This window comes from Ammospiza nelsoni, chromosome 2 (genome assembly GCF_027579445.1).
Source record: "Ammospiza nelsoni isolate bAmmNel1 chromosome 2, bAmmNel1.pri, whole genome shotgun sequence".
Lineage (NCBI taxonomy): Eukaryota > Metazoa > Chordata > Aves > Passeriformes > Passerellidae > Ammospiza > Ammospiza nelsoni.
The window spans coordinates 51,295,755-51,323,593 of record NC_080634.1 but is presented as its reverse complement, the minus strand read 5'-3'; the positions used below and the strand labels follow the sequence as shown (position 1 = coordinate 51,323,593).

General features: G+C 35.3%; 1 protein-coding gene across 3 annotated transcripts in view; it reads right to left on the bottom strand.

Annotated features, from left to right (window-relative positions):
* B3GLCT (beta 3-glucosyltransferase) overlaps window positions 1–27,839 on the bottom strand; it is a 46,800-nt gene that overhangs the window by 11,010 nt on the left and 7,951 nt on the right. For 2 of the 3 annotated variants that reach the window (XM_059466571.1, XM_059466569.1), the window contains exons 2-10: window positions 27,193–27,254; window positions 24,891–24,930; window positions 21,877–21,986; window positions 9,997–10,073; window positions 7,412–7,523; window positions 5,732–5,868; window positions 4,833–4,896; window positions 2,482–2,613; window positions 1,421–1,490 (exon numbers count right to left, since the gene is read on the bottom strand). In XM_059466571.1, coding sequence (XP_059322554.1) covers window positions 1,421–1,490; window positions 2,482–2,613; window positions 4,833–4,896; window positions 5,732–5,868; window positions 7,412–7,523; window positions 9,997–10,073; window positions 21,877–21,986; window positions 24,891–24,930; window positions 27,193–27,254 — 804 coding nt within the window. The remainder of the gene's footprint in view (window positions 1–1,420; window positions 1,491–2,481; window positions 2,614–4,832; window positions 4,897–5,731; window positions 5,869–7,411; window positions 7,524–9,996; window positions 10,074–21,876; window positions 21,987–24,890; window positions 24,931–27,192; window positions 27,255–27,839) is intronic. The other variant, XM_059466572.1, reaches the window with a different exon arrangement.

Sequence of the window (27,839 nt, the reverse complement as noted above, 5' to 3'; positions counted from 1 at the left end):
GAACTCTTCAGTGAACTCCAGTTACAGGACAGTCAATTTTGTTTTATCAAAAGTTACTTAAAAAACCCTAAAAATTATGTGACTAAAACACTACAAATGTGCTTTTATCAGGTGCAGTAGCATTAAAGAATAATTCCATAAATCTCATTATTCAAAAATCCCACCTGTTTTTAACTAGACTTATTTAAGAAAAGAGATTTTACTTTCATCCTGTCCTCTGACAACACATATGGCAAAAACCTCTTAGAATTTGGTACAACTACTAAGCAACTACTTGATTTTCAAATTTTTTTTTTGCCAATTATAATCCCTTTAAATTATGCTTATAAACAAACTAAGCCTAATAGAGGCTTAGTTTGGAGTATTAAAGAGCACACAAAATTCAAGCAAATTCCTGGAAACAAATCTCTTCCTTAGTAACAAAATGGCTAAAAGCAAACTAGAACAGACTGGTAGGTGGCATCAAGTAGGTGGAATGTCTTCTGTTCAATAGCTGGATTTGGAATTTTTCCTTCCAAGCTTTGTTGAGACTTGATCTCCCTCAAGTTAGCTGAGCATTACTATGTGTCAGCAGAAGCTGAGAGTCTCTCTGTGTCTGTTTTCTGTGCCTCTGAGGAGGAAGTTAATGCTCACTGTGTGTATCTTGTTGGGATGCACTAAGGGGTTTTTGTTTGTTGTTTTTATCATGGTGACTGCAGCTGCTTGTGTAACTCTACAGTTTTCAGATGAACTTCCAGATGAAACATGCTATAGTGTTTCACACACTCTTGATCTGGGCTACTGGTTGGACAAAGCACCTCATATGACCAGATTTCTAGAAGGGACAGATTTTCCCATTCCAACCATTATAAAGGACACATGCACATGGAACAGCTAAGAAGGAACATGACAGTATAAGCTGCTCAATCTTTCACTGGAGAGGAGGGCAGGACAAAAGGAAGGAGGAGATGAGGGCCCTTTCAGCTTGTTCAAATTTCTAAGTTAGCCACCAAAGAGCTGCACAACTGTCACTGCTGGCACAAAGAAAAGTGAAGCAATTATCTGGGAAACTCACTGAAGGATATTAATAGCTGCTGTATTAATTCATATTGCAACAGTTCCAATTTACAAGAATATCAGATAATCCTGTGCATGTTTTAATTTAGGTATTTAATTCCAAGTTTTTTGGCAACAGTCACTAATGATGAAACCATTTTTAATCTTAAATGTTTAACAGCACTCCTGAGGACTCTGAATAGCAAAAAGATTCCACCTGAAGGATAAGCTGTTTAAAATTCCAAAACTTTCCTGTTTCTGAGTTGATTTTGCAAACATTTAGTCCCAAGAGCTGCAGAGACAGCATATATCAGCTTGCTTTTAAAATATTCATTTTATAAACTATATTGCATAGAACTACTACCTTGACCAGCCAACAACTTACTTCTGTCACCATGAAATTTTCGACATGTTTTTACAGCAACAAAAACATCTTCCTTATTCACTGGCTCTCCCTATATGAACAAAACAAAAAATAATCTTTTAAGTGCAGGCTGTGCCTGTAATATTTTATAGGATATGTATGTCCTTACATATAATAAAACAGGAAACAGCTTTTCATTATATAGCCTATCAAGCAGAACAGTGTCCTCGTGATACACCAGGAAGTAAATTTTTATCTTTTGAAAAAAAAGGCATTGGTTGTTCAAAATTCCTGAAATAACATTCTTGGAAAATTTTTTCCATTGATGTAGTACTCTGACAAGAACTAAAACACCTATCATTAGGAAAAGACCACGAGTAGAAAAACTTGTTGAACTAAGAATGATTAATCTGAAAAAGAATGTTTCTTTGAAATCAGTCACTATGAGAACACAAATCGTATCACACTAGGAAAAACCAGCTTAAATGATACACACTAGAAATCTTTGAATTTCCTCAACTGTAATAAATCATTTGACCACTTTGATTTGTTATCCATTTTGGCACCTAGAATTTTGCTCTTCTGGGAGCATGGAACACATTCTGGCCACTAGCTATACTTAACTCATAATATAATAAATGTAATCCTCCCAGAGGTGGAAGAGATGGGTTGTACTTTAAGGCACCAATTACTATATTACATTTTATCTTTAACCTCAACAAGTTTTAGATTCCCATCTGTGGAGAAAAAACAAAAAAAGATCATCTATACTTCAGTATCTCACTGTGTAAGGAGTGTAAGGATAAATAATTTATAGATCATGCGCCAACCAAACATTGTGGTATAAAGACTCATTAAAGCATACACAATATTAGTTGCCAGGAAATATTCTGTGCCACAGAAGCCTGAAAGCATATCCAAATTACATCCTAGATAAATGTCAGAACAAACTATTTTGTTGGGCTTTTTTTTTAGCTTACTTAAAAATATTTTCTCAAGTTTTGAGATTTTTGAAGTCAAGTATTGTTTTAGTAAGAGTTTTACTTTTACTAACCAAATGGTATTTAAAATATTGTACTTACACAAAGTGGTAGAAAATTACTGAAGGTTGTTGCACAGTGATCAACCATATATGAATTCACATCATCTGTGCAGAACTCGGGCACTGGAGTAAGATGTGGTCCTTCCCCTTTCTGCCAAATGTACAGGGCAATCTATCAAAATTGGAAACATCTATATCAGTAATTATTCTAAATAAAAATTTTCAGAGCATACAAAGAAATCATATTAACAAGAAAAGTGAAAGATGTGGCATGGTGTAGCAGATTTGTCCCTGAGTTGATAAACTAATTCATATTCTGCCCGTGGCACCATGCTTAGAGCCAGGTATTGGTTGCTGGCTCTTCCTGTCACTCCCTCCAAGTGGAAGGACAGAGAATAGTACTTCTGCTCCTGATTTACAATAAGAAGACAAAAACAGTCTTAGTCCTAGTTCAGACCTAATGCTAGATGTACACAAAATTCCATTATTCAATTCCAGCTTTGAATAGGCATCAGGGAATATGCCATATATTGTACAGTTACAAAAAGTCTAAGCAACAACCTACAAATGAGCAGCAGCATGACAAAAACACTTCACCACATCTGCAAGATACGAAAGTGATATAAATGTTATGGATATAAAGAATAGGTACTTGAAAAGTAATAAGGTGACACAAAAAAGAAATAATAAAAACGATGCAGAGCACAATAAAATACCAAAGACTAGAGGCATATGTTATTAGGAGTCCCTCAAACTAAAATATTCCTTATAAACTTTAACATTATACACAATCATAAAAACCAACAGATTATATTCTTTGATTTGCTGTCAATCTTGATTCACACAAGAAGAGCGTAGACAAAAAATTACTTAAGACAGAGAAGACGGTGATTATTAAATAAATGAGAGGGAGTGAAACTGTCTCTAGGGAGACATGAGACTGTGCAGAAAGAATAACTCCAGGGCTGAAGTAGGTTATTAATGGCAATAAATTTGAAATAAAACATATGCAAAGACCTGCTAACAGAATAATAAGTGGATGGAAGTAATTTTGTTGGTCGGGTGATTAACTGTTTCTTACTAAGCAATCTGTGGCACATAAAGGAGTGGCTCTTAATGATCTTTTTTTTATGACAATATGTTTAGATACTTTTTTAATGCTGAGGTAGACTGTCATACTGGGAATATATAAACGATTTTGTCTTAAAAATAAAGTTAAAATAAAATAACATTGTGAAGCCCAAGGTCTTGCATTGAGAAAAATTAACAAGAGGAAGAAAACACCTTCCTGTCTTGTTTCTCACAGGAAAATGAAAGCTGAGAGGCATTCAATTGTTTTTGAGAAAATGAGGGGAAACCATATAAAAGAATGGTTTTGCATAAAACCAAATTTATTTAAATATGCTACATATCTATATTCAATAAATACACCATAGATTTATATTGTAAATGAGGAGGTTTATGACCATTATGAGATCTGAAAAAGCAGCAGTAGTGTTATATAAAAGTGTTTGGTTTTTTTTCTGGACCAGAACAACAATTTATAGATGCTTTTCAGGAGTGTTAAAATAATTACAACTACTTCAGGGTCACTCAATTTCAGGCCAAAATCTTAATCCCATTCTTCCTTCCTTCTTCTTCCCATTCCTTACCCGAATCTTAATCATATTCTTATTTCAGGCCAGAAGCGTATTCCAGACGTATCCCCACTTACTTTTGAACGCCTGCTTCAGAACTTCACTTTGGTAACAGTACAAACCCCTGGACAGCACAAACACTTTAAGTGCAGAAAAAATAAAAAAGGCCCCCAAAAAAGTAGCACAGATACTCTTTCAGAGCCTCCTTCTCATGTTGCTTTCAGTCAGGTCGCTCACTGTCTGAAATACCTTCAGCCAACATTCTGAAGGTGCGACATACCAGAGACAAAAAGAAGTCCTTCCAGACTTCCCAGCTGCAAGTTGCAGCACTGCTTGTTCACACAAAGATAGATTCCTCAGAGTATTTAATGCAAACCCCACCATATTTAGCACTGAGAGTCTGATTCAGAAAGTGAGACTGGCTGGAATTGAGCTACTACTCACCTCAACTTACGGTTCATTAATTGGAAGTCTCTCTCCTTCCTTACAGAGCAACCCTTAGAAGACACCTCAATGTATGCAATCATGCATGCATTCTTATATGAGTGCAAGCTTACTTATAAATTTTTTCAATGCTTAAAATGTAGTTCTAAAGTATTGCAATAGTCTAAAGGAAGGAAAAGAAATCTAACATGCCATTGCAGTCAAACTTTTTAGCAATGTTTAAGAATAATCTCTTATTTCCATTATGATTTAAGACCATTCAAATATATAACTTTGAGATAATTTTTTCTTTCATCACACCACTGCTTACCTCATGCTTTAAATCTATTGTAAAGTCTGATTTGAGTGGTTCGCTCTTCAACTTCTTTGCAAGCCTGTGCAATTAGAGATGAAGAAACTTAATCAAACATATTAAAAAAACCCCAATCACTAGTGCGTGCAGGAAAGTGTGGCTGGTACTACTGACCATCTTATAAGGGGAAAAATAATAATAAATCACATTTCTGTATTTATTGCCTTGAAAAGCAACTTATATTTATCATATAAATCCTTTTTTTAAAATAATCTGATGTTAACATTAATTTTCAACACACACACTTTGATACATTCTTCCTACACAAGAAGAAAGTTCTCATCTGGAGATGGCAGAGAGTCTAGCGTAAAATTTGCAAGAGATTAAAAGCAGCAGCACATTTGAAGCTCAGTATTGATCAACATCTCAAACTACAGACAATATTCTCTGTCTGTGTATTTCAAAGCATAGTGTTTAAGGATTTTCAATGCATGAGGACATTGATCCTTGCTATGGTAAGACTCATTCAACTCCTGAAATTTATGAACTTTTCAAATCTCATCTGAAAGCACCTAAGAGTCTAAGCAGAAATAAATATGTAGTTTGTCTGTACAGCATGATAAACACTTCTAGAGGGCAATGCAGCCACTCTACAACCCAAGAATAAAACCACTGTCTGGGGGAGAATACATTCTTAAAATTACAATATGGAATTGAACTACTTAAACATTTACTATTGGACAACTATCAGCTACTTGATGTAGGCAGAGTGAAGCAAAATAAATCACATGCACAGCAATGATACAGAAGTCTATTTCTACATTCTTGTTTAATTTTGAAATGTTTATAATAATTATTCTTGGAATGTGTAGAATAATGGCAAATAAACGGGAAGCGACTTAAAATTCAATTCTTACTTGTTAACAAGTGGAATGCTAAGAGCCCAACCAGCAGCAAAATCTGGAAATTTAAAGACTGTAGGATTTTCAGCAAAGGCATAATGGTGAATTATTGTAGATTCTTCATCATATAATGCTTTACCTAAAAACCACTCCTGTAAAGGAATATAGGAAACAATTTTGTTCATCTACAGCATCCCTTTAGTGAAGCTGATGACTGTATTCATGCTGAATAAAGCAAACCTGAAAACAAAAACAAGGGAAGCACATTGTTCACAATATATAATCTGGACAAAAACTGTACTTGGTGAGAAATGAAACTAAAAATTGTTCTCTGAAATCAAATACAGGCTGCATTTTCAAACTCCAGAACAGCCTTGGCTTCTACCTGTTCAAAGAACACTGAATCCCAGAGTCACAGAATGGCTGAGGCAGGAAGAGGCCTCTTGAGATCACCTCCAATTCCCCGGGAATCAAGCAGGATCACCCAATGCAGGCTGCCCAGGACTCTGTCCAGTCATGTTTTGAATACATTCCACAGCAATCTGTACACCAACTTTTTATTATTAGGCAGACTGCTGAGACTTTAAAATGAATATTGAAGGAGCTCTGATATAAATCACTTTGAATTTTGTATCTGATGGACTACAGTGTATACAAGCAACCAGGGATGGACTGTTAAACTAAGATGACAATTGCTATGTAGAAAACCAAAGTGTTCTATTTTCCTTTTATTGTGGGTTGGAACATAGTTTGTTATTTTATTAGAATCTGTATGTAGTGCAAAGGAGAGAGTAAAACTGGCAAAAGTGCAGTATCTAGAACAAAAATGTTCATGTTTTTATTCTGAGAATATCAATTACAAGCAGATGTTTCTGAAACAAAAAAAAAAGAATACTCCAAAGGTCTCAATATATTCAGTCCTCCATTTTGAAGACCAAGTGTTTCAAAAGGTAAGAGCTCGAAATTGTTATTTTTATTGCCATTTTAGAAAAGAACTGTGAGAAAACACATGGCCATGTGGCTGAAAAAGAAGTAAGTACGCTAAAGTGAGTCCTGAAGCAGAATTACAATAAAGAAGCAAAACATATTTCACACAGGAGATTTTGGCTTCTCTTGTTACAGGCAAAGGACTGACACCAAGGTGGGGTTTTTTTCTGAACAGTAAAAACTCTAAATATTAGCACCTTTCATGTCAGTTGCATTGCCAAATTTGCTTTGCTCCTTGGTGACTGTACTTCTATTTTGTTCTGCAAGTCTTTTGGCGTTTTTTTTTTTCCCAGTAGGTACAGAATATTTATCACCAAGACAGATCAGAAACAGAATGCAAGGAAGAAACCCTGCTATTTTAGATCAGAGGCAAACTAACATCAGTCATCCAGTCTGATGATAATCAGATTTAATAACAGAGAGGAAAATGGGGAGAAGGGACCGCAAAACAGACTACATTAATCTTTTTATTTATGCTACATAATTTTCAGGCTATTCACAGAAAAAATTGGTTTCTCTGCTCAATTTTAACAGTTCTTCAATAGCTATACAGGCATTTGTACTGCTTCATGTTAAATACCTGGCTCTCAGCCTCAGCAACAGAAATCTATCCCCGTTTTAAGGTGTTTAGACACATCTTTTCCAATATTTGGCAAAACACACTCAATCACATTCAAAAAGAAAGTCAAATCTAAATTTTTATTTCACCTTAGACTTGTCAAATCTTCTGAGTGCTTCTACCAGTTTTACGACCTGTATTCTTGTGTCTTCTTCACAGAAGAAAATCCATGAGGAGTTCCTACCATAGGTAACAGAGAAGCTAAAAAAGAAAAAAAACATTTCATTAATAAGGTGGCTTATGAACAAAAATTGCAAATTCAAGGCACATTCCCCAGATATAAATAATTTGCCATCAATTCTTCATTCACACAGAAATGGAAAACTTTACTACTGATTTAGAATTACACATCCAAGGACTATTGTGAATGGATAAAGATACTGACTCTGCTGCTATCTACTTATAAAAAAACAGTTATTCTATTCATTTATAAAAAACAGTTATTCCAGAAAGAAGGGAACAGATATACATAAAGAATTTCCATTCAGAAATGTACAGGTCTAACAGCCACCTATGAATTCAGAAGTCCATAGACAGCAGTTTAAGTTACCTTCCCGTTCTTCCAAGGTGCCTCACCATTGGCCATCTAAAATCTAACAGTACTGCAATCATCACCAAAATGCCTAATGACAAGTTTTCTCACAGCTGTTGGACACTGATCATTCCCAACCTAAAAACTTCATTAGCTTTTCCAGTACAGTGAAACTGTACAGACTGAAGGGACTCCTCAAAGATAGCAATAATCTCAATGCAGGATTCCTGACTCCTTCAGAAAAATGACATCCCCTATTTCTCTGTTCCTCTAGCCTTAATTCTTCCTCTATTAATCAAAACAGCCATATTAATTAATAACATCCTAATGGAAAAACCCCCTACTATATTTATTTTTCCAATTTCCTTTGCATGGCTTTTGGGAATGATTCCCAAGGCTAAGTAGGTAAGGTCTCCAAGAGAGTTTTATGGAGACCTCAGAGCACAAAAGCTTGGAGTTCAGACTGCAAGGAGATCTTTGAGGTACCATTGTAAGATCCTGTTTTGGATAATTTTTAAAAAAGGGATTTCTTCTCTGCTGAATGAACATGATTACTGAGATGAAATGTAGCAGGCCTTTGGGGCACAGTAAGAATAATGAGTGGTAAGATCTCTGCTGATTGTATCTTCTAAAATTAAGTATTTTGTCCAACTTAACCTGTGCCCAAGAACTAAAAATTAAGAATTTTCACAACTGCTTAGAGACCTCCTTAAAAATGCTGACAGCTACAGGACTGAGAAATCTATTCTTTGGAAGCAGTTTTCTGATGCAGATGCATCTTATATCACAATTAAAAGCATCATTAGCTGCTACAGGATGGGCTGAACTCCCTTCTTTCTCTTTTGTCCATTGAGAAAACAAAACTATAGAAGCTTCAAAATAGCAACATACTTCTAAACTACTCCATGTCTTCATTTGCCAAAAGTACTAAGTGGAACAGTACACACAAAGAAACTCATATTCCAGAAATCTCAAGATGGAAATCCTCTACTTAAGATTCCTCTTCTGATTTCTAAAGAATTTTTTTCTGCTTTCTCACACAAATGAGCATTTGTATTTTTTCTTTTAGTTTTGCTATCTTATAAGAGCTGTATCTGTAAACCCTGTCACCATGACATAAATAATTCAGATGAGGATCCACAAGGTCATTGAAACAGGAGCTAAGCAGGGAAGATGATTGATAGCTTGAACATCATCTTCCAGTTTTCAATTTACTTCAAATCTCTTCTGCTATTTTTCACAGTTTACATATATCTCACAGGCAGCTGCTATACAAGCACTATTTACATTTTTCTACACATAAAGTAATGGAAAGCAAAAGGAAAAGTATCCTGTCCTGCAACCACTCTGACATAAAAACCTCACCCTGAATACATCTAATAAATTATATTAACTAAGTTAAAACTCAATAGGCTGCAGATTTCAAATGCAAGCTTCAGGCAAAAGATAGTCTTCAGTACCATGGAGCTTCAGGATTACTAAAACAATTTCCTGACAGTTTGCAAGATACTACCATGTAAATGCAGCATGTCCTCCTTGGAGCCATCTGCATAAGCTAAGAAAAGATATTTGAGACTACTTCTCTTTTCTGATCATAATAATATGAAAATTTGCCATATAAGCATTTACAAAGATTCTGAAACCTAAAACTTCTCACTACAGAGACATACGACTCTATAAGCAATAAAAACCCCAAAAAAAGTATTATGATCTATTTTTTTTAATTTATTCCACTTCATTCAGTCAAGTAATCTGAAAGATCAAAATTTCTGTAATAACTCATACCTTAACACTGTGAGAAGTAGGGACCAAATAGAAAAATACACATTTAAAAATGCCATTTCTTTAGACTAGTTTACTTCCCTAATAATTTTAAAATGCACCATGATTTGAAGAAGGTTGTTGCTCAGTTAAATTCTATTATTACTGTTCTTTTATTTTAAATAGGCTTCTCTGATTTAAATTTATTGGAAAATTACTTTATAAAACAAAGAAAAGTACAGTAAGAAAGTTAAAATACAAAGTTGCAGCTCTCATTAAAAATTTCTGCTTTTTAAAAAAAGCAAAAAAGGTCTGAGTAACTAATATATATATTCTTGCTTACAAAATCTTCTGAAAACGACTGGCATTCATTACACTTACTCTCTCATTAATGGCAATATTGTCCATGCACCTTCATGCCTGTCGATCTGATGAATAAGCAGAACCGTAGGCAATTCCTTTGAGAAAAATAAAAATATTCCCATTAAACTTCAATTATATGTACTTTCTTCCTAAACATCAATCAGTCTTTAAAAAATTATCCTGGAACAACTAATTGTTCCAGAACAATTAATGGAAAACCAAAACTAATTGGTTTTCCAGTTGGTTACTAGGTTTTGACTGGCAAGTAGCCGTGAAAAATGGATGACTTAGGATGGCATGAAACAAGGTGAACTGCAAGTTAAGGTTAGTGCTTCTTCCAACCTGTAATTTCTTAATTGTCTTAATTGTTATAAAGCTAACAGACTTCGAGTTCAATGCTTAGCATAAGAACCCATGTAATCAATAGATCATAGTAATCTCCTTGCCATACTATAAAATGCCATGAAGAAATACTTATAAATAATGAAGGGTGTTCTACAAAGGCTTCCATTGGTCAATCACATTACACACAGCTTAAGTGAGAGTTCCAACACTCCTTACTTTGAGCTGAGCTTTGACTTGTCACACTAACATCATCACAAAATCCAATGGCTTTACAGAAAAATCAAAATGAGGAGTTAGCATTTTTTTCTTCCTGAAAGATCAAAGAAGCTTTCCTACAAAGGAAAGTACTCAAAAATTCCTTTGCTCTTTTGTTACTCAAAACCTCTTTGATGTGGCAGATCCCAGTGTCTAGCAGATAACCTAGAATTCTGGAGTACTTTCCAAGAAAACACCATTTAACACAGCCTTCTGATAAACCAAAGTGCACAATTTGTAATACATGTGGAAAGCTGGATGCAGATACATCCCTCAATACACAGGCAGTACCCTACTCCATCAGTGAGTCCAATCCCCCACTGCAGCATCATTGTGTCCAGGTGTGACACCAGCTAAAGAGAAGGGAGAGAGGCTCCCTGCTCACCTGACAAGGTCTCACTGCCCATAGGAGCATGGGACTCACCACAGCTTTCAGGGGAACAGCACTTTGGGTTGGCACAAAACCTCACATGAGATGCTTACTAAAGAGCACAAAGTCAGCAAAAGAGGGATCATGGTGTTTGAGGAGTCGTTTAAGCCCAGCTTAAGCACCATACAGCTGCTCAGTCAACCCCCTCTTCCCCTATCCTAGCTGAAACCAGGCCAAGGAGGAAAAAATCATTGGCAAGTACAGGGAAAAAAGGGAGATGGTCACTTGTAACAATTTGCTGGGCAGGACACTTGTCTTGCCATCACGGCCTGCACTGATCACTGCAGTCTGTCCTGTCTTCTCCTTAAATTCCATTTCTCTTCTATTAGCAGGGTGCCCAACGGCAGGAAGGAAATGATGAATCTGGCTTCATGCTCTTAGAAGGCTAATTTATTATTTTATGATACTAGGATATATTAAAGAATACTAAACTAAACTACACTAAAGAATACTAAAATGATACAGACAGAAGGGTAGAAAGATACTAAAGAAAAACTTGTAACTCTTTCCAGAGCTTGACCTGACTGGTCATTAAGTCAAAACAACTCACATGAAACCAATGAAATAACCATCTGTTGGATAAACAATCTCCAACCACATTCCAAAGCAGCAAAACACAGGTGAAGCAAATGAGATAATATTGTTTTCCTTTTTCTCTGAGACTTCTCAGCTTCCCAGGAGAAGAATCCTAGGCAAACAGATTTTTCCAGGAAATATGACGGTGACACATTTCTAATTCCTGGGCAGGAGGCTTTGTCTGTCTGTATTTGGAGGTCTGTGTTCCCACAACCAGAGAAAGGACCATGAGTTGTAGGGGTGCACCTGTCTCTCCAGACCCTAATCCTTTTCTGTTTACAGCTTGCAAGTGCCAAACCGTCCTTCTTGATGAATGCTTTTTGTGAATGATGCTATTACCATAAAATTCACACTTGAACACAAAAATAATTTCTTTTCTAAGAAAAGCTCTAAGATAAACTTGGCACTATTTGTTGACCCTTACAAGTTCAAATCCTTTTTAAGGGCAGTTAAGCACAGCATCTAGAAATACATAAAACCTCCAAATTTCATATACTAAAAAAACCCAAAACCTCTGCTGCTCTAAGGAATAACTGTGTCTCTCAGGAGTGCATTAATCTTATGCAAAAATAAGGATTTATGCTATTGGAATGACCCAAATTGAAAAGAAACAATGCCAAAACTCCAATTTGTAACAGGATATTCACCTGCATCTCAGAAATCAGCATTTCTGATTTATGGTTAGTTCAAACTAACCTAACAAATATGTTTCTGCTTGTTTTCAATTTACTGAAAAACCAGAAGTTCAGAGCTTTTAGTGGAAGTGGAAAATCTTAGTCATGGTATTCTCAATACCTTTTGTTTCACTAAAATGTGAAAATGGTAAAATTTACTTGGGTATAGTGTTGGAGAATTTTCCTCAGACATGGCTTGAAGTAAAAAAGGCCATGAAAATATACAGCTGATTGAAAAGTAAAAGGCAGCTGTAAACAGCAAAGTTCTCAGACACGTTCCTGTAAACAGCAAAGTTCTCAGGCTTGTTTTTTAATAACAAGTAAATACCTTGTCCTTGGATAGTGATGGGAAAGCAGAGTGACAAACATGGAGGCCTTGAGAACAGTTAATAACAGGATGAGAAAAACAAGTTTTGGTCTCAATAAGAAACCACAGCTATTGAAAACAAAAGGAGGGGTTGGTGTGTAATCTGTAGCCAATGATGAGCTCGGGTTTTGCAATATGTATGAACTTAATTAACACGATTATAAAAGTGTGCATACTGGATCAATAAATCAGAGTTCGATGCTGATCAATTAGGGTGGGTCGGCTCCCTTCACTTCGTCAGTATAGTTTTATCCTTATTGATTTTATTTACTTAGATTTATTTATTTAGTTTTATTTTTAGTATAAGTTTATGGTAAAACCACAAAATTATGCTCACTTAAGGGAATGCAGATAGGAAGATAAAAGGGAAGACCTCTGTCTTTACAAGAACATTTATTTTTACACACATAAAAAACCTGCTAGTATTTGTAGGAAGCATGTATTTCATGTACAAAAGACAAAGAAAATAGTAGTTAATAATAATATAATCAGTGTCTCTATCACACTAAAGGCTGAAACTGGAATAATTTTAGATAAAAGCAGCATTTACCCATGCAAAAGATTTAAGTAAATTACATAATCTAAGTAGCTGTACCATTATGCTCTATTTCCTTCGCGCAGAGCAAAGAAATGATGATAAAGAAAAAGCACTCTCTCTTGAGCTAATCCAGATACCTCTTACAAGGTATCTTTTCTCTTTGACATTCTCATAAACCTGCTCTCTTTCTCTACCCAACTTCCTCTAAAACATGAAAATACATGTCCTGCAGGATCCTTTCCTTCCACTCACCTCTAACCATGCATTAATTCTAATATAATAAAGGAAATGCTTTAAACACACTCTATAGGTCTAAAACAGCCACTTTCAAAAACACAGGAGCATTTCTGCTGCTTTTTCTTTCTCATTTTTACTCTGAACCTAGTGGAACTGGTCTGATCTACTCATTTTATTTATTCCATCTTCAGTACAAGGACAGAACAAAAAAGAAAAATGTATCTGGTGTCAGCTTTGAGGACTGGAAGGGCACGTGCTGTCAAGGTAATGAAATGTAACTTGCACACTGTGCCTATCTCATAAAACTCTCCTACAAATGCATCCACAGCCTGTACTGCATTCACTGGTTGTTCTAGCTTCAAACTGTTGTTTCCACAGTTACAAAACATGTCTTCACACATACCAACATTCTACATATGACAGAAATAAAGTATCTTATAATCTAAATAACTTAATTTTACCACTTTTTGAAGACTGAGAAACTACTCTCCCCACTAAGACAACTGAGCTGAGTTTAAAGGGCAAAACCAAGACATGGAATTGCTTGTGGTCTGAAATTCAGTATGAGACATTTTTACTCCAAATACCACCTACTCTATCAGCACAGTGAGATCAGCAATACCTGCCACAGATGACAATGGCAAACTTTACAGAAATGAAAAACCAAGTGTGAATAAAGGGGTTAGATCCACATTTTCAAACCAATTCCAAAGACACAGACTCACACAGCATCATTTGTACCTTGAAATAATGTAGTATTTTTTATGCAAGTTGAAGTATGAAGATGCTAATGACACAATCAATTTCATACCAAATCATTAAGAGAGCTCTGGTTTTTGAATCTAAATATTGAAAGTTTTCTTCATTAACATGGAAAAAACTTGGAGGACTAGCATATCCAATAAAGAAAAGGTAATTCAGAATACAAGAATTAAGAAGTAAGTAAGAGAATTGTTAACCTGAAACAAGTTTCTCTATTCTTTCTGCACTACGTGGAATTTCATATCAACCTAACAAATCCTATATGAGAAATGTGCAATTTATAGAGAACAAAACGGTACAGGGTAAAAACAAAAGGAAATGCTACAGTTTCATAGACTATGAGGCCAAAATGGGCTTCTGTATGCACCCAGGATGGCAGAGATGCACTCCAGCTAAAATGGGATTTCCAGGCTGGGTCACATCTTCTATGATCCTCTAGCAGAACTGTGTTTGCTTTGTTTTTCTACAAAGTAGCTCACTGAATTTCATCTAAGCATAACCAAACCTTGCCCTTAGTGAATTCTTTTGTGAGAACACACTTTATTAGAACACAACTCACACTAGATCTTGCTCAGCACTAATAATTATACGTCCCGTGTGACATGATTTTGCAAGTAAGGCATAGAAACAGATCCAGAACTGCAGTGAAATGCAAAACACGATGGTAATCAGCTCATTGTTATATTACTGAGTCACCTGAGCAGAGCAAAAAGCCATCTTGTAATACACTAGAGAAAAATAAAGTAGTGTGCAGGAATTTGCTCGTAATGAGTCCAGTTTGCTCATATCTGTAGGTGTCTTGCATATATTATCTCTGTGCTTTGTGAGCTCATTAAACTGTCTTTTAAACTCCCCCCAGAGCTGAGGGGCAGGAGTGGGGACCTGAACCCTGAGCACTGCTGCTGAACTGCACAGCTCCAGACTCGGAAATGTCTTCCTATCTCTACACACCCTTCAAGCACATAACAGCATTTTCCCTTCTCTCTTATCTTCTTTTCAGTAATCAATCCTAAGACACATTCAGAGCTAGCCTACCTTCTCAGCCTTCCCTTGGGAGGTTAAATAAGCCAAGCTCTTACAGTCATCTGTTGTGACTACTTTGACAAAGCAGAGCTGTGGAATACATACTGAAGTCTCCCTACAGCTTTATTTTCAAAAACATGCCAATTCTGCAGACATCCTGAAGGATTTCTAAAAGAAAGCAATACCAATAGCAATAGTAAAAGAAAGTAATAGCAAATCTCCTACCTCTAAGCCCAGTGGGTCAGACAATTTACTGGGAACTTCCAGCTTCAAATATTGTACCAAACACTTAATCTTCTCTATATTCTAACAATTTCCTTAAATATTGAAAATGACAATACATGTTTAAATTATTTTTCATGTTTTAAAGACATAAATATCAGTTTTATCAGAGCTTCAAAGAATCCAAGAAAAAATATTATTTTAATATTCCCATTCAAATAAAACTCACGGATGATTTAAAGTACTATTATACATTAACACTGTAAAAGAACTTTGCTTCTGTTTAACATATCTGTTATTTAGGAACTCCTCCAAAGTTGTCCAGTCCTTCTAATTTTCTGCTCTATTTCTTCCTTTAGGCTTCATTCATAGAATCCTAGAACAGTTTTGAGTTGGAAGGAACATTTAAAGCCTTAGTCCAGGCCCCTCCAGTGAGCAGGAACATCTTCAGCTACATCAGGTTGCTCAGAACCCCAACCGAAATTATCTTAAATGTTTCCAGGGATGGGATATCGACCACCTCTCTGGCAAACTGTCAGTGTTTCACCAACATCACTGTAAAAAAATCTTCCTTATGCTGAGTCTCAGTCTACTCTAATTTAAAAACTTTACCCTTTTCTTATTATTACAGGCTCTCTAAAAAGTCTGTTCCCCTCTTTCTTTATAAGCCCCCTTAAGTACTGAAAGGCCACAATAAGGTGTAAAAAAATTCCTACAATAACAAAACCCATGATTCTAATAAGGCACGGTTTTTAATAATCTTTGCTCCTCAGGATGCCCAAAGTAATAAAGTATAATGCAGTATTTTCCATTAGAGAGAATTTCTACTTCTGTTCTAATCTCAGATGCCTGGTTATCATTTTAAAAAAGAACCGAGTTTTCATAATATATTATGTGTCATTTCAGAGAGTTCAGTGAAAGGCCATAGCTTTCACAAATTTCACAAATACCCTGCTTTCACAAATCAAGAGCAAAAAAAACAATGCAAGTACTGTGTACAAAAAAACCACAGCAAGTGCTGTGTGCAAATTAACAAATCAGACCTTATTTTGTAACAGACAAATAAAAATGTGTGGAAAAAATCTGGAAAAGTTTGAAGTGCTTATTATAAATGCTACCACAGATGTGTATAATAAGACAGTAGCTGAGGATGCCAACAACATATTGCAGTAAAGTGCCATTTGTTTGCTCTTCACTTGAGTGAATAAAAAGCAGTGAGGAATGCTTTCTCCACAGCTCACAGTTTACAAGAATTCTAAATAAATGCAATCATGTAAAAGACAGATGTATGGTATACAGTACATAGCTATTAGTCATGAAAGCCAATATTAAAGATGAACCATTATAATTATGTTGCCTGGTCTGAGTAAGGTCTTTGTTTAGAACGGGTTTAAGATAGCATTTTAGTATTGTAGTTGATAATATTCATGTGTAAAGTGAGTTTTTACTTAAAAGCAAAATCTTTGTCAATTCCAACTGGTGCATAAAAACACTTCAGGTTGGATATGGGGACAGATTTCTTCACTGGAAGAGTGATTAAGCATTGGAACAAACTTCCTAGGGCAGTGGTGGAGTCACCATCCCCAGAAGTATTCTAAAAATTGAGCAGATGTGGCACTTCCTGATATGGTTTAGTGGGTTTGATGGTATTCAGTCAAAGACTTGATGATTTGGAGATCTTTTTCAACCTTAATGATTCTATGATTCAAGCAATGAAATTAAGCAATTTATGGGGTTCAGATGCTTCTTTAAATATCAGCAAGATTAGCAGTATAAGTAGATTTATATTCATGGAAAGCCTGAAGCATATTTCACTGACAGCAAGATTGAGACAGTGGTCTGTCTCCCAAGGTAAATCAGTGTGATCCATGGTGGAGCAGGTCCCTTCCCCACAACAGTAAATCTAATGTACCTATTTTAACTGGGGAAGAAGAGAAGGAACAGGAAAGCAGAAAAAAGCTTCCACAAGGCAAGAAATTTGGTGAATGTATTTCAAGTACCAGTATAGATGCTCAGGAGAATATACAAGAACAAAACAACTGTCACTAGGTAATGATTTTAATCTGATGATTTAGTAAGTCTAGTCTCATGTATACTTGAGCATTCTATTCAAAGATGACTGAGCAATTTCAATATAGCCAACAGCAGTGAAGGAAGAAGCAATCTCTTATTCTTTATAGCAATCTCTCATTCTTTACTAGGAAAAGAAATACCTTAGTAAAATGGGTTTGTTCAAATCCTATTAAGTTTGCAGAAATTGCTGCTGAAGGGGCTGAGAGAGACACTTAGCCCAAAGCACTTTAAACTTCAGAATTTCTTGTTTATATTTTGCCCTGACATGTCAAGACATCTCTGTGAGGTGACAGGTCTATTTTCTGCATTTAAAAAGTGAAGGAAGCTACCACACATATGATTGGTAAAAGCAGTGATATAAAAATGGTCTGTGATGTGCAAGGCAGGGCTGAAGGCAGCCCACTCATCACTGCTAAAACATTTAAAAGATCTCATTAGTGCAGAATTATCTGACTGCTACAAATTCCTTCAAATCTGCTGAGCATCCATTAGAGGAAAACGATCCTGTTCACCTTCCAGCACAAAGTGTAGGTAACTTTTACAGCTCCAGCAGCTAATGAGCAAGGCATCAATTCTGCTGATAACAAAGCCTAGCAATTATCAAAAGGATGCCAGTACCTTTGCAGAATGAGAAGCAAGGGCATATTAAAAAGTCAAAGATCAAACAATTAAAACAGAAAGCTAGGAGAACAGCTGAAGGAAAGCAAAGATAAAACAAAAGTCACTCAAATGTGTAAAGCCCTGCAAGCTGACCTTGAAGAGATTTAAGACAACTCTAAAATACATTTTCCAAACTAAGCAGTATCTTTTGTACAGTTTTCCTGGACCACTTTCAAAAGGTTTTATTTTGAATGCACCTCACCTTTCTACATAAAGAACAGAGTTTAGAAGCATTTCACAACAGGAACACCCAAATACTGAAACCCCAGAATGAGTAGCTGCACTTTAAAATGCAAATCCTAAAAGGAATGAAGCATTACAAAGAAAAACAAAGAAAAGTGACCAAGAGCATACTGATAGTAGGCAATGTATGCAAGCAGAATAAATAACACAACATAAAACAAACACAGGTGCTAACGTGGATAAAAAAGTAGAAATAGGAACTTCATACACCAATCACTTAAATGCACACTCTTATTAGGGTTTTATACTGCAAGCTCTCCCACATAATAAAAGTGTAGTTTTATGGACAGATTTGGAAAATAAATGTAAATATTAAAGTTATGGATGATGTTACAAACAAAAGAATGAAAAAATCCTTGTAGAAAAAAATAATAAAGTTGTTGCTAGGAAGGAAATAAAGGGCACACTATTGTTTTACACAAAAAACCAAAGGGAATCAATCTACTAATATTGAGAAAATTTGATCTTAAAACATGCCTGTTTTAATTTTAAAAATAGGGTTGATTTTGATATGGTGGAAAACCTTGCCATGAAGAAAAACTACTGTAGAGATGGAGATGGAGGGGCAGGTCAGAATGTAGCCCAACACCTCACTTAAATATAATCTGTTAAACCTTGTTAAAACTGCAGGACCAAAACATGAATTGCCTGATCAGTCTCGGCTGGAAAGAGGCTTCCATGAAATGGGAAGCCATTACAGGAGGGAGAGAAGTAAACAGGATTTTCATACTAGAATCCTGGATTTGAGCAAGTAACTGAAAATTGAAGCAAGAGGTATATTACAGATTGCCTTGAATTTATGGCATTAATTTTGGAAAGTATCAAGCAAATTATGTAAATATACAAATCATCATCAGTTATTTAAAAATAACTCAGTTGCCTTGAAAAAGCAGCTCTTCCACTGAATCCTCTAACCACAACACTATTAATAGGACCCCGTTTGATCTTTAGACTTTTCAGGAAAATTATAGTTTTTTGAATCGGCCAAGGGTGTTCAATGCAAGAACCCTGCAGGACCCAAAGCAAAAAAATCTCCTACTCTACTAGACCAGTTTTCATATGGAAATATACAGATTTTGTCTTCTAAACAGTGTCACAATCACAGGCAATTAAAAACCACTGAGTGCACCCAAACTGGTAACTTTTCAAAAACTTTATTTTACCTCTTTTCTCATTTTGAAAGTAATAGCAAAAAAGTAATCCTGATTTTGAATTTTTTAGACAGAAAGGGCACAGTCCAAAACATTACCATTTTACACTCCCAACAGTCTCCTTGTTGTTATTTGGTGCTTCTTACGAAGGTCTAGTTTACAGAGGTTAAGTGTTCCATAATCTCAGAAAATTAAGAAGATTGGTAGAAACTGAACTGAATTTTTGCCATTGCTGAATTCTAACTGAAGAGTTTTGGCTAATATTTAATAAATCGCCAGGGAAAATATTTTTGAGCAAGAACAAAATACTGACATCTACTGGTGACCAGAATTACAGATTGTTTCACTTTAAAAAAAATGTTTTAAGTGCACCATAAAAGAAAATAAATGGACAAATCACTTGTTAAGATTAATGACAGTTACTTAATCCATTTTGAAGTGAGGCATATGTGCTGGTTTAATTCCAGTTGGATTCCATTTCTCATTTCAGACTAGCAGAAAATAACTAATGACTAACTTATGGACTAAACATCTATTGTTTGGGCCTATAACAACAGAGGAGTGAACCTGATGATTCAGTCTTTTGTTTTCATACAGCAGTTGTCTTTGAAAACACAAGGATTTTACTTTTTTTGCCTGAAACTAATAATTTCATTTGTATTCTCTGCAGTGAAAAATGCCAACTTCAAATGTTGATATGCAGGATTGCAGAGATGATCTGCCCCAAGTCCACAATCAGCATTGCTGGGGAGTGTCTCACAGTGGCATTGTGAGTTGACCAAAACAATCAAGATGTACCAAGAACTTGCTGATTATGCCTGTTTATTTTTCCTATACACTGATGGCTTTCCCCTTTTCCCAAATTTCAGATATGAGATTATTGGTGGGTTTTCCATCACTGCTTCTCTTAAGACACCACGACTGCTGTTCAAGAGGTAACTGTTAATACTGGAAAAGCATCATCATTTCAGCATTTCCATAAAGGCATCTTCTCAAATAGGCAATAAAGGTTTTTAGAAGCCAGGTCAGTTTCAGGTACAACTCTGATTACAAAATGATTTCACGTCTTTCCCACAAAACATGCTTATATTCCAGCCCCACTGAAACCATTTGTACTTCTACTTACTGAACTTTTTATTACTCATATTCTGCAACATCAATTACAGAACTAAAATCCTTGGGTTTAACAACTGACACCATAATCCTCTCTGCACACATTGGATCTGAACACTTGTCTCAATTCCGCAGAGGACTCTGAAAGAGCAGAACTCTGCAGAACAAAGGCTGTTCACATTACTGATTTCATTAAGGGATTAAAAATTGCATTTAGAATGGATTTAATTACAACAGGTTTGATAAGCTTGGATAAATGAAGCCTAAAATATCCAGCAATCTGATTTAGGCACTACAAGACTAATGTACATAAGACAATTTACATCAGATTTCTTTTTCCTTTACAACAAAGGAGGTGGAAATGAAAAATAGGTCAAATAATCTCACAGGAAGCTATTTAAAATGAGGGGATGTATGCCACTCTTAATTTTTTCTTTATTTTATAAAACACAAAGAAAATTAAGCATTGTTTATGCACACTGAACTTTCAGTGTAAGTTTCTTAAAAACCTCTTCTCTCTAGAGTTATGCTTTAGAAATCAAATTTCCCATTAGAATGTAAAGTACATGCAGCTCCCCGGTCAGTGTGACCCCTCAGCAGGTCAAGGGGACAGTGCTCAGTCTGCAGAGGGGTGGCAGAGGAACAAGGAATAGTTAGGGAAGGCACTGCATCATGCAGGGACAGGGTAAAGAGAGGTGTGGGGGACTGCTGCTGCAGGAAGTGGGAATCCTGCCTTAGGAATTTCATGTCCACACACATTTCCATTCTACTGCCATCATGTCACAACCGTGCAATGGAATTCTGACAAAATCTACCTTACAGCACATTCACTGGCTCTATTAAAATACTCAATGAAAATTATTCAAACTAATAATGAAATTGTTATGTTTTTCACTTCATAAAGAATGCATCTTTTTTTCTTTGCAAACACACTACAGTCATATTGAAAAATTGCCTTCTTGCAAGTCTTTCTTATCACTTTTGCATCAAATGCCGTCCAAACAAAAGCAGCCGTAACACAAAAAGGTGGATAGTGGAAATTAAAGTAGTGATAAATCACAGTGTACAATCAGCAAATAACCACTGAAATAGTTTTCTATAAGCACACAAAAAGCAATTAGAAAAGAAATAGAATGGATTTGAAAAAAGGCACAACAAATCCCAATATTTTTAGTAAAATGCAGCAACAGAATATATAACAAGGCGCACTTAATATTATCACAACTTACCTTTCCAAGATCTACAGCCTGTTTCAAAATATCTCTTTTTAGATCTTCTGCTCTCTTGGAATGAAAAGAATTACTTTGACTCTGGATGACAAATACAATTCCTTTTAATTCTGTAAGCAGGAAAATAAGAAGATTTAAAGATAAAAAAAATTATTTTCTGATTTGCTCCAAAGCTAGTGAGAACCCAGGTGTATGTAGGAATCTATTACATAGTAAGCTATTCCTTTAGTTACATAAATATTTTCTCTAAATAGTAAAACTCATTATTAAACACACACACACAAAAATCCAAACCAGTCCTTTACCAGATTCATTTAAAAAGAGCAAGGCATGACTGGAAGATGTGCAGCAGTTTAACAGCAGCCACATTCATGAGGTTGCTTTTTCTCCAATACACCAGCACTCCTTGTCACCAGAGTTAAAAGGTGTTTGTCACAGACCAGCATCTCCCCTCACCAGAAAACACATGAACATGAAACAAAACAGCTGCTTCCCAAACAAAGAGATTAAAACCCTACCTAGAAACAAACATCAGGTGGAGAGACACACGCACAAGAATACTGAGCTGATACTCTTATCTGTCAGCACTAATATCTCACAGGTGTCTTCACAGGGTTTAAAGGCATCACAACTAAAAACTTTTAACAGGAGAGAAGACTAAGAAATTTAAAAGAAAATAGTGAAATAGCTTTGCAAACATTAATGGATTATAAAAGTGCCTATTGTAAAATACAAGCAGATGATGAAGCAGGTAGCCAAATTTTCTTGATAATAGGAGATACAATAATCCCTCAATACTTGGAAATCTTAGAAAACAGGAAGATATGACCTCATTCAGAAGCAGAGCACAGCTGACAACAACAGAGGATGAGACAATAAAAGGAAGAGGACAGATGCTTTTTCCAGAATTCTTACCAAGTTTGATCTATGCTGTTTAACCCACTCAAGGCATTAACTAAGCATCAATCAATGAGGAGAATTGCTTGGTCACAAAAGGCTGAACTAATGCCCAGGAGATCTGTACAGAATGTTGAAAATTGTGGAGAGGGAACAAAGTTCACCAAAAAAAAAAAAAAAAAGGAAAAAAAAAAAAAAGGAAGCAGGAAAGAAGGAAAGTCCAAAGAAGGACTTTCAAGTAATCACAAGGAAAAAGAGTAAAACTGAGCCCATAAAGAAGGATCACAAGGAAAACATTGTGAAAAGAAAGAGTAGTAACCACAAATATCTGCACTAAGCTTATGAGAAGATTGCTATGTCCAACACCTGAGGATTGATTACATTGCTTTGTTGCTCTGAACAGTTATTTGTTAATTTAGACCTGTGACAGCTCAGAGCTGCAGTTAGATATTTTACTACTTTTCCTTCAATATTATTTTCCATCAATTCATTAGCTTATTCATCAAGACAATTGTCAAATTGTATGAGGTTTCTGGTGATATATTACAGAGGTGGAAAAAGTATTGGTTTAGATAGCAGTATTCATTTCACATTTTTCCTACACAGTGTAGGAATCCACAGTGTTCATGCTCTGAACCACCAAACAAACTGCTTAAAAATCCCATGCATAATAAAAACTTCTGAATAGCAACTAATTGCTACCTAGCAAGATCTTTGCTAGATTTCCTGTGCAAAAATTAAAATCTGTGTGAAAACTGAAACTACACTTTGTTGATGCTAATGAGAGTCAAAGGGCTAAATCTACATGCACAACTCCAAAAACACCAACAGAGACAAAAAGCAAACACTACCTTGTTTTTAGTAATTGCTGTTTTAGTACCAATATATTTACAGATATGGAAGCATCTGAACTACACTCAGTTTCACTTATGGTACATTTAACAACACCTGTGATATTCCACAACAGCATACTTTCTAGGAGTGAGATAAAACCTACTTTGATGATTAAATCAAATGGAAATAGTTTCCTGTGCTATAGGTAGTTTAAAGTACTTAATAAAAAGACATATTCAATGTATGAAAATGTCAACAGAGAATAGTTACAATATTGAACACCTCAATTGTTTCCCAAACTGAGAAACACCCAATGAAGCAAAAGAAAGAACAGTCTTTTGAAAGATTAATTTCCAAAAGTGCTACTGATCTGTATATAACAGTTCAAAAGAGAAGAATGAAATATCAGAGGAACTAAGAGCCCTCAAGAACTACATTCTGTTTCAAGCCCTTACATTTTACCTAAGAAATGGGTTAAAGACCTAAAAAACAAAAAACAATCCAAAAAACAAACCTCAAACCAAAATAACTTTATTACAAAGAGGCAAAAAAATGATGTATTGCATCAGACCAGCAGTCCATCTAATCCACTACATTTTTTAACAGTAGTAACAGGAAAGAAACCACAAAACCTTCACTTTCTCCAGTGCTCCTCATACCCTCACAGTACTGACAAATATTACATTAGGAAATGCCAGAAGACAGTCATAATTAAGCTGGGTCCTTTTAGAACAGGCAGAGCCAAGTCCTGAGGGTTTAACAGGGTGAAAAGTCCACAGTTACAGTGCAAGTCAGGTCTGTTAACTTTTTGCCAGAAGGACATCAGACTGGTCTTCAGAGAAGGCAGGACCTTGCAGAATTTTTATTTTCATTATTTATCACTTGTCCAGCAGCAAGAAATGGTTTTACCACTATTCTACCTATTAATGTTTGATGTGTTTCTTAAATACTTGCTTCTAGATATTACAAAGTAATTATATTTTGTTACAAGCAATTTACAATAACCTTAGTTATTACAACTACAGTTAGAGCCTAGCAGAATGGTAAAATTCAGTTTCATCTTAAAGTGTTACAAGAACAGTTAAGTATCAAAAAATTTTATTTTAAACTACAGTGCACTATAAAAAGCAATTCATTCTTTTCACAGTGCAAGTGCACATGTTCACAGAAAACAACTACAAGAACTGCAAGTACAATTAAAGATTTAGAATTTTCTGTTTGATGAGACTACATGAACAAAGAAAAAAAAAAGTATTTGTGAAACAGCCCTATACTCTACTTACCTCTGCCTATTTTACTAATTGTTCTACTTTTTTCAGAGTTCTAGAAGAAAGAAAGGAAAAAAACCAAGTAAGAATATACACAAAGCCTCAAATATTTCTACAGAAACACACGGGGAGTCAAAGCACTCATCAGATTATAAATGTATACACAGAGGCTTTAACTCAAAAACTAATATGAAAAATAAAGTAAAATGTTATTCATCATCAAGAATTGCAGGAGATACCCTATATGCTTGCATACTATTACTCAGAAAATACAGTAAGAGTAAGAAAAGAGAAAATGCTTTTCCATTAATCAATTTATACCAGAGCTCTTTAAATTAGTACTAACAGTGTCTTTTTTTTCTTTATAATGTATCTCCTGAGCACTAGGTTTGGAATATGGAGTTCTGCAATAAAAACACACCTGTTCAGTGTGGGAAAAAAAACCTAACACACTCTATTAATTTAATCTACTATCCAGCTTCTCTCAAAACTAAAGGAACCTATCAATTCTAGCTATCAAATCTATCTTCTGCCAATTCTTAAAGGAAGACTCAAATGCAATTCATATCAAGTCAAATATCAACAGGTTGTAGCACATAACTCCACTGGAATTTACTCAGGTATGACAAACATCAGGTATCTCTGCACTGCCTTAGAAAGTTTTAGGAAGGAAAACAGAGCCTTCATTTGTTGCACAATTTATCCCAGGTGACAGAACCCCAGTGCTTTTGTTTGGCCATATGAAAATCAAACTCATCTTTACTAATTGCATAAGAATATTGCAGGATCTATCTCGGTTCCAGTGTTTTAAGGCTTTCAGACAGAAATGCCAAACACTTCCTTAGTAATAACCTCATACAAGTTTTCCTACCCTTGAGACAAGTTCTATTTCTAAATACTGAGCCCTCTTCCTTTTTTTAAATATCAGATATATGTAATCCTTTTAGCTTTACTTGCATCAGATGATCTTTCCTCTGACTTTTACATTGAAATGAATAAGCTCCAACTTCCCTGGTAGCCATCTGTTAAACCTTTCCAAAAATTACTGCAACTGCATCCATTCTTATGATCCTTTTCCTGCTGCCTGGGTCAAAAAAGTTTAAAAGATGTGTTATAATATTAACTTATATACAACACTGTCGTTATATAGCACAGTTAACATTCAAAGCTAACCTGTATCAGAAAAAAACACAGGAAGATTGATTTTCCATGCAAACAAAAACCTTTGTGTTTTGTGGTACACTGTGTGAAGAATAAGCCATATTTAAAATTACTTTTATTAAAACACAAAACAATTGTTGCCTGTTATAGTCCTGTTAATATTATTTTTTTTAAAAAGGAAAAAAAGGTATTTTGGCCTGAAGAGGTCTAGGAAGCACCTCTGATCTCATCTGAAGGGAGGTTTTGAAACTCTAAAATATTAGGGAAGCCTTCATAAATTATATCCTATATAAGAAGGTAACAGCTGGATTGAGACAGTAATGGAATTTAACAAACAGCAATCTATCAGTAATGACAACAGAATGACAACAGAGTCTCCCAGACACTGTGGCAGATCAGCAGTTTGCAATAGGGATATTTTTCACCTAGAAAAATTACTGTAGTTAAAGCAATCATCATCAAAACCAAAAATTATTTCAAAATATATACCTCTGACTATACTGCTGTTGCACTTGATGTCAAAATCACTAGATCTAAATGGCAGCTATAGATTCTAACTATTGATTCATTCAATTTCTTTTTATTTTCCTCCCTTACATTTCTTTTATACATACACAAATATCTGTTACAAATATGTACTCATATAAAAATGGTAGTCAGAAGTCTGTGAAAGGACATGCATGCACACACACCTAACACTCAGGATGCTATTGAAAGCCAGGGCTAGCTCTGACCATTAGTTCTCCTCATGTGGTTAATTTGAAATTTCATACACAAGCTTTGCTAGAGCCGTGACCTGAGTGGTAATATATAATAATGCTAATTTGGCAGAGAGGCAGCCATTTCCCTCTCCATATATGCTATATTTAACAAAACCAAGAAAGAAGGAAGATGAATTAATTTGAATTAATAAAGTTTATATACTCAAAAACTTTGAATTAATAAAGGTTATATACTCATAAACTTTTCTCAACAGCAATAGCACTAAGAACTTATATGACCTAGAACAGAAAGACAACACATGAAATTTGGTACTACTGAAGTCAATAATTAAAATAATCAATGCTACAGATTTTAGGCTTTTTGCTCAGGCCTACTCCAGTTTATTTTATAATGTCTGTAAAATGTTCCTGCTCTAGCAACTAAAATTTATTACCTGCAGCACTGGAAGTTCAGTCTCATCTTCTGCACCTTCAGAAACTACACTTACAGCAAAAGCTGAAAGAAAAAACAGACTTCTTTCATATTACAGGAGCTCACTTTCACAACTGATAAAGTTCTGCAGCAAAAAAAAAAAAACAACAACCTCCCTCTCTTCCCAACATTTAGGCAGATTTTTCACATTAAATCATACTGTATTTGTAATAATCTTTGTGAACATGAGAGTCTGTTCTCATAGAATTTATATATTTGCTGCATGACAAGTCCCACACCATCACTGAAAAAAATCACTCTGATATGAAGCCAATTTTTCTTGGCTTCAAGGCAAATAAATCCCTTATAAAAATAAAATCTGTTCAGTCCAGTAGCTCACTTGGTAACAGCCTAATGTGCTACCACACGGGAGACCTGCAGTGCACTGGTTTTAGGTTAAAGTTTGGATTACCAAAGCTTCTCTTGGAACCACAGAAACTTAGAGCAGCTGACAGAAATTTCTATCAAAAGTAAAGATGCCCATCACAGGCTTTGAATGTCACCTTTAAACAACATTCAAACTTGTAAAGGTATGAGACCCAAATAAATGTTTACAAAAAGAAGAGGGACCCCACAGAACTAATCTGCACAGAAGTAGCTTTATCTTAA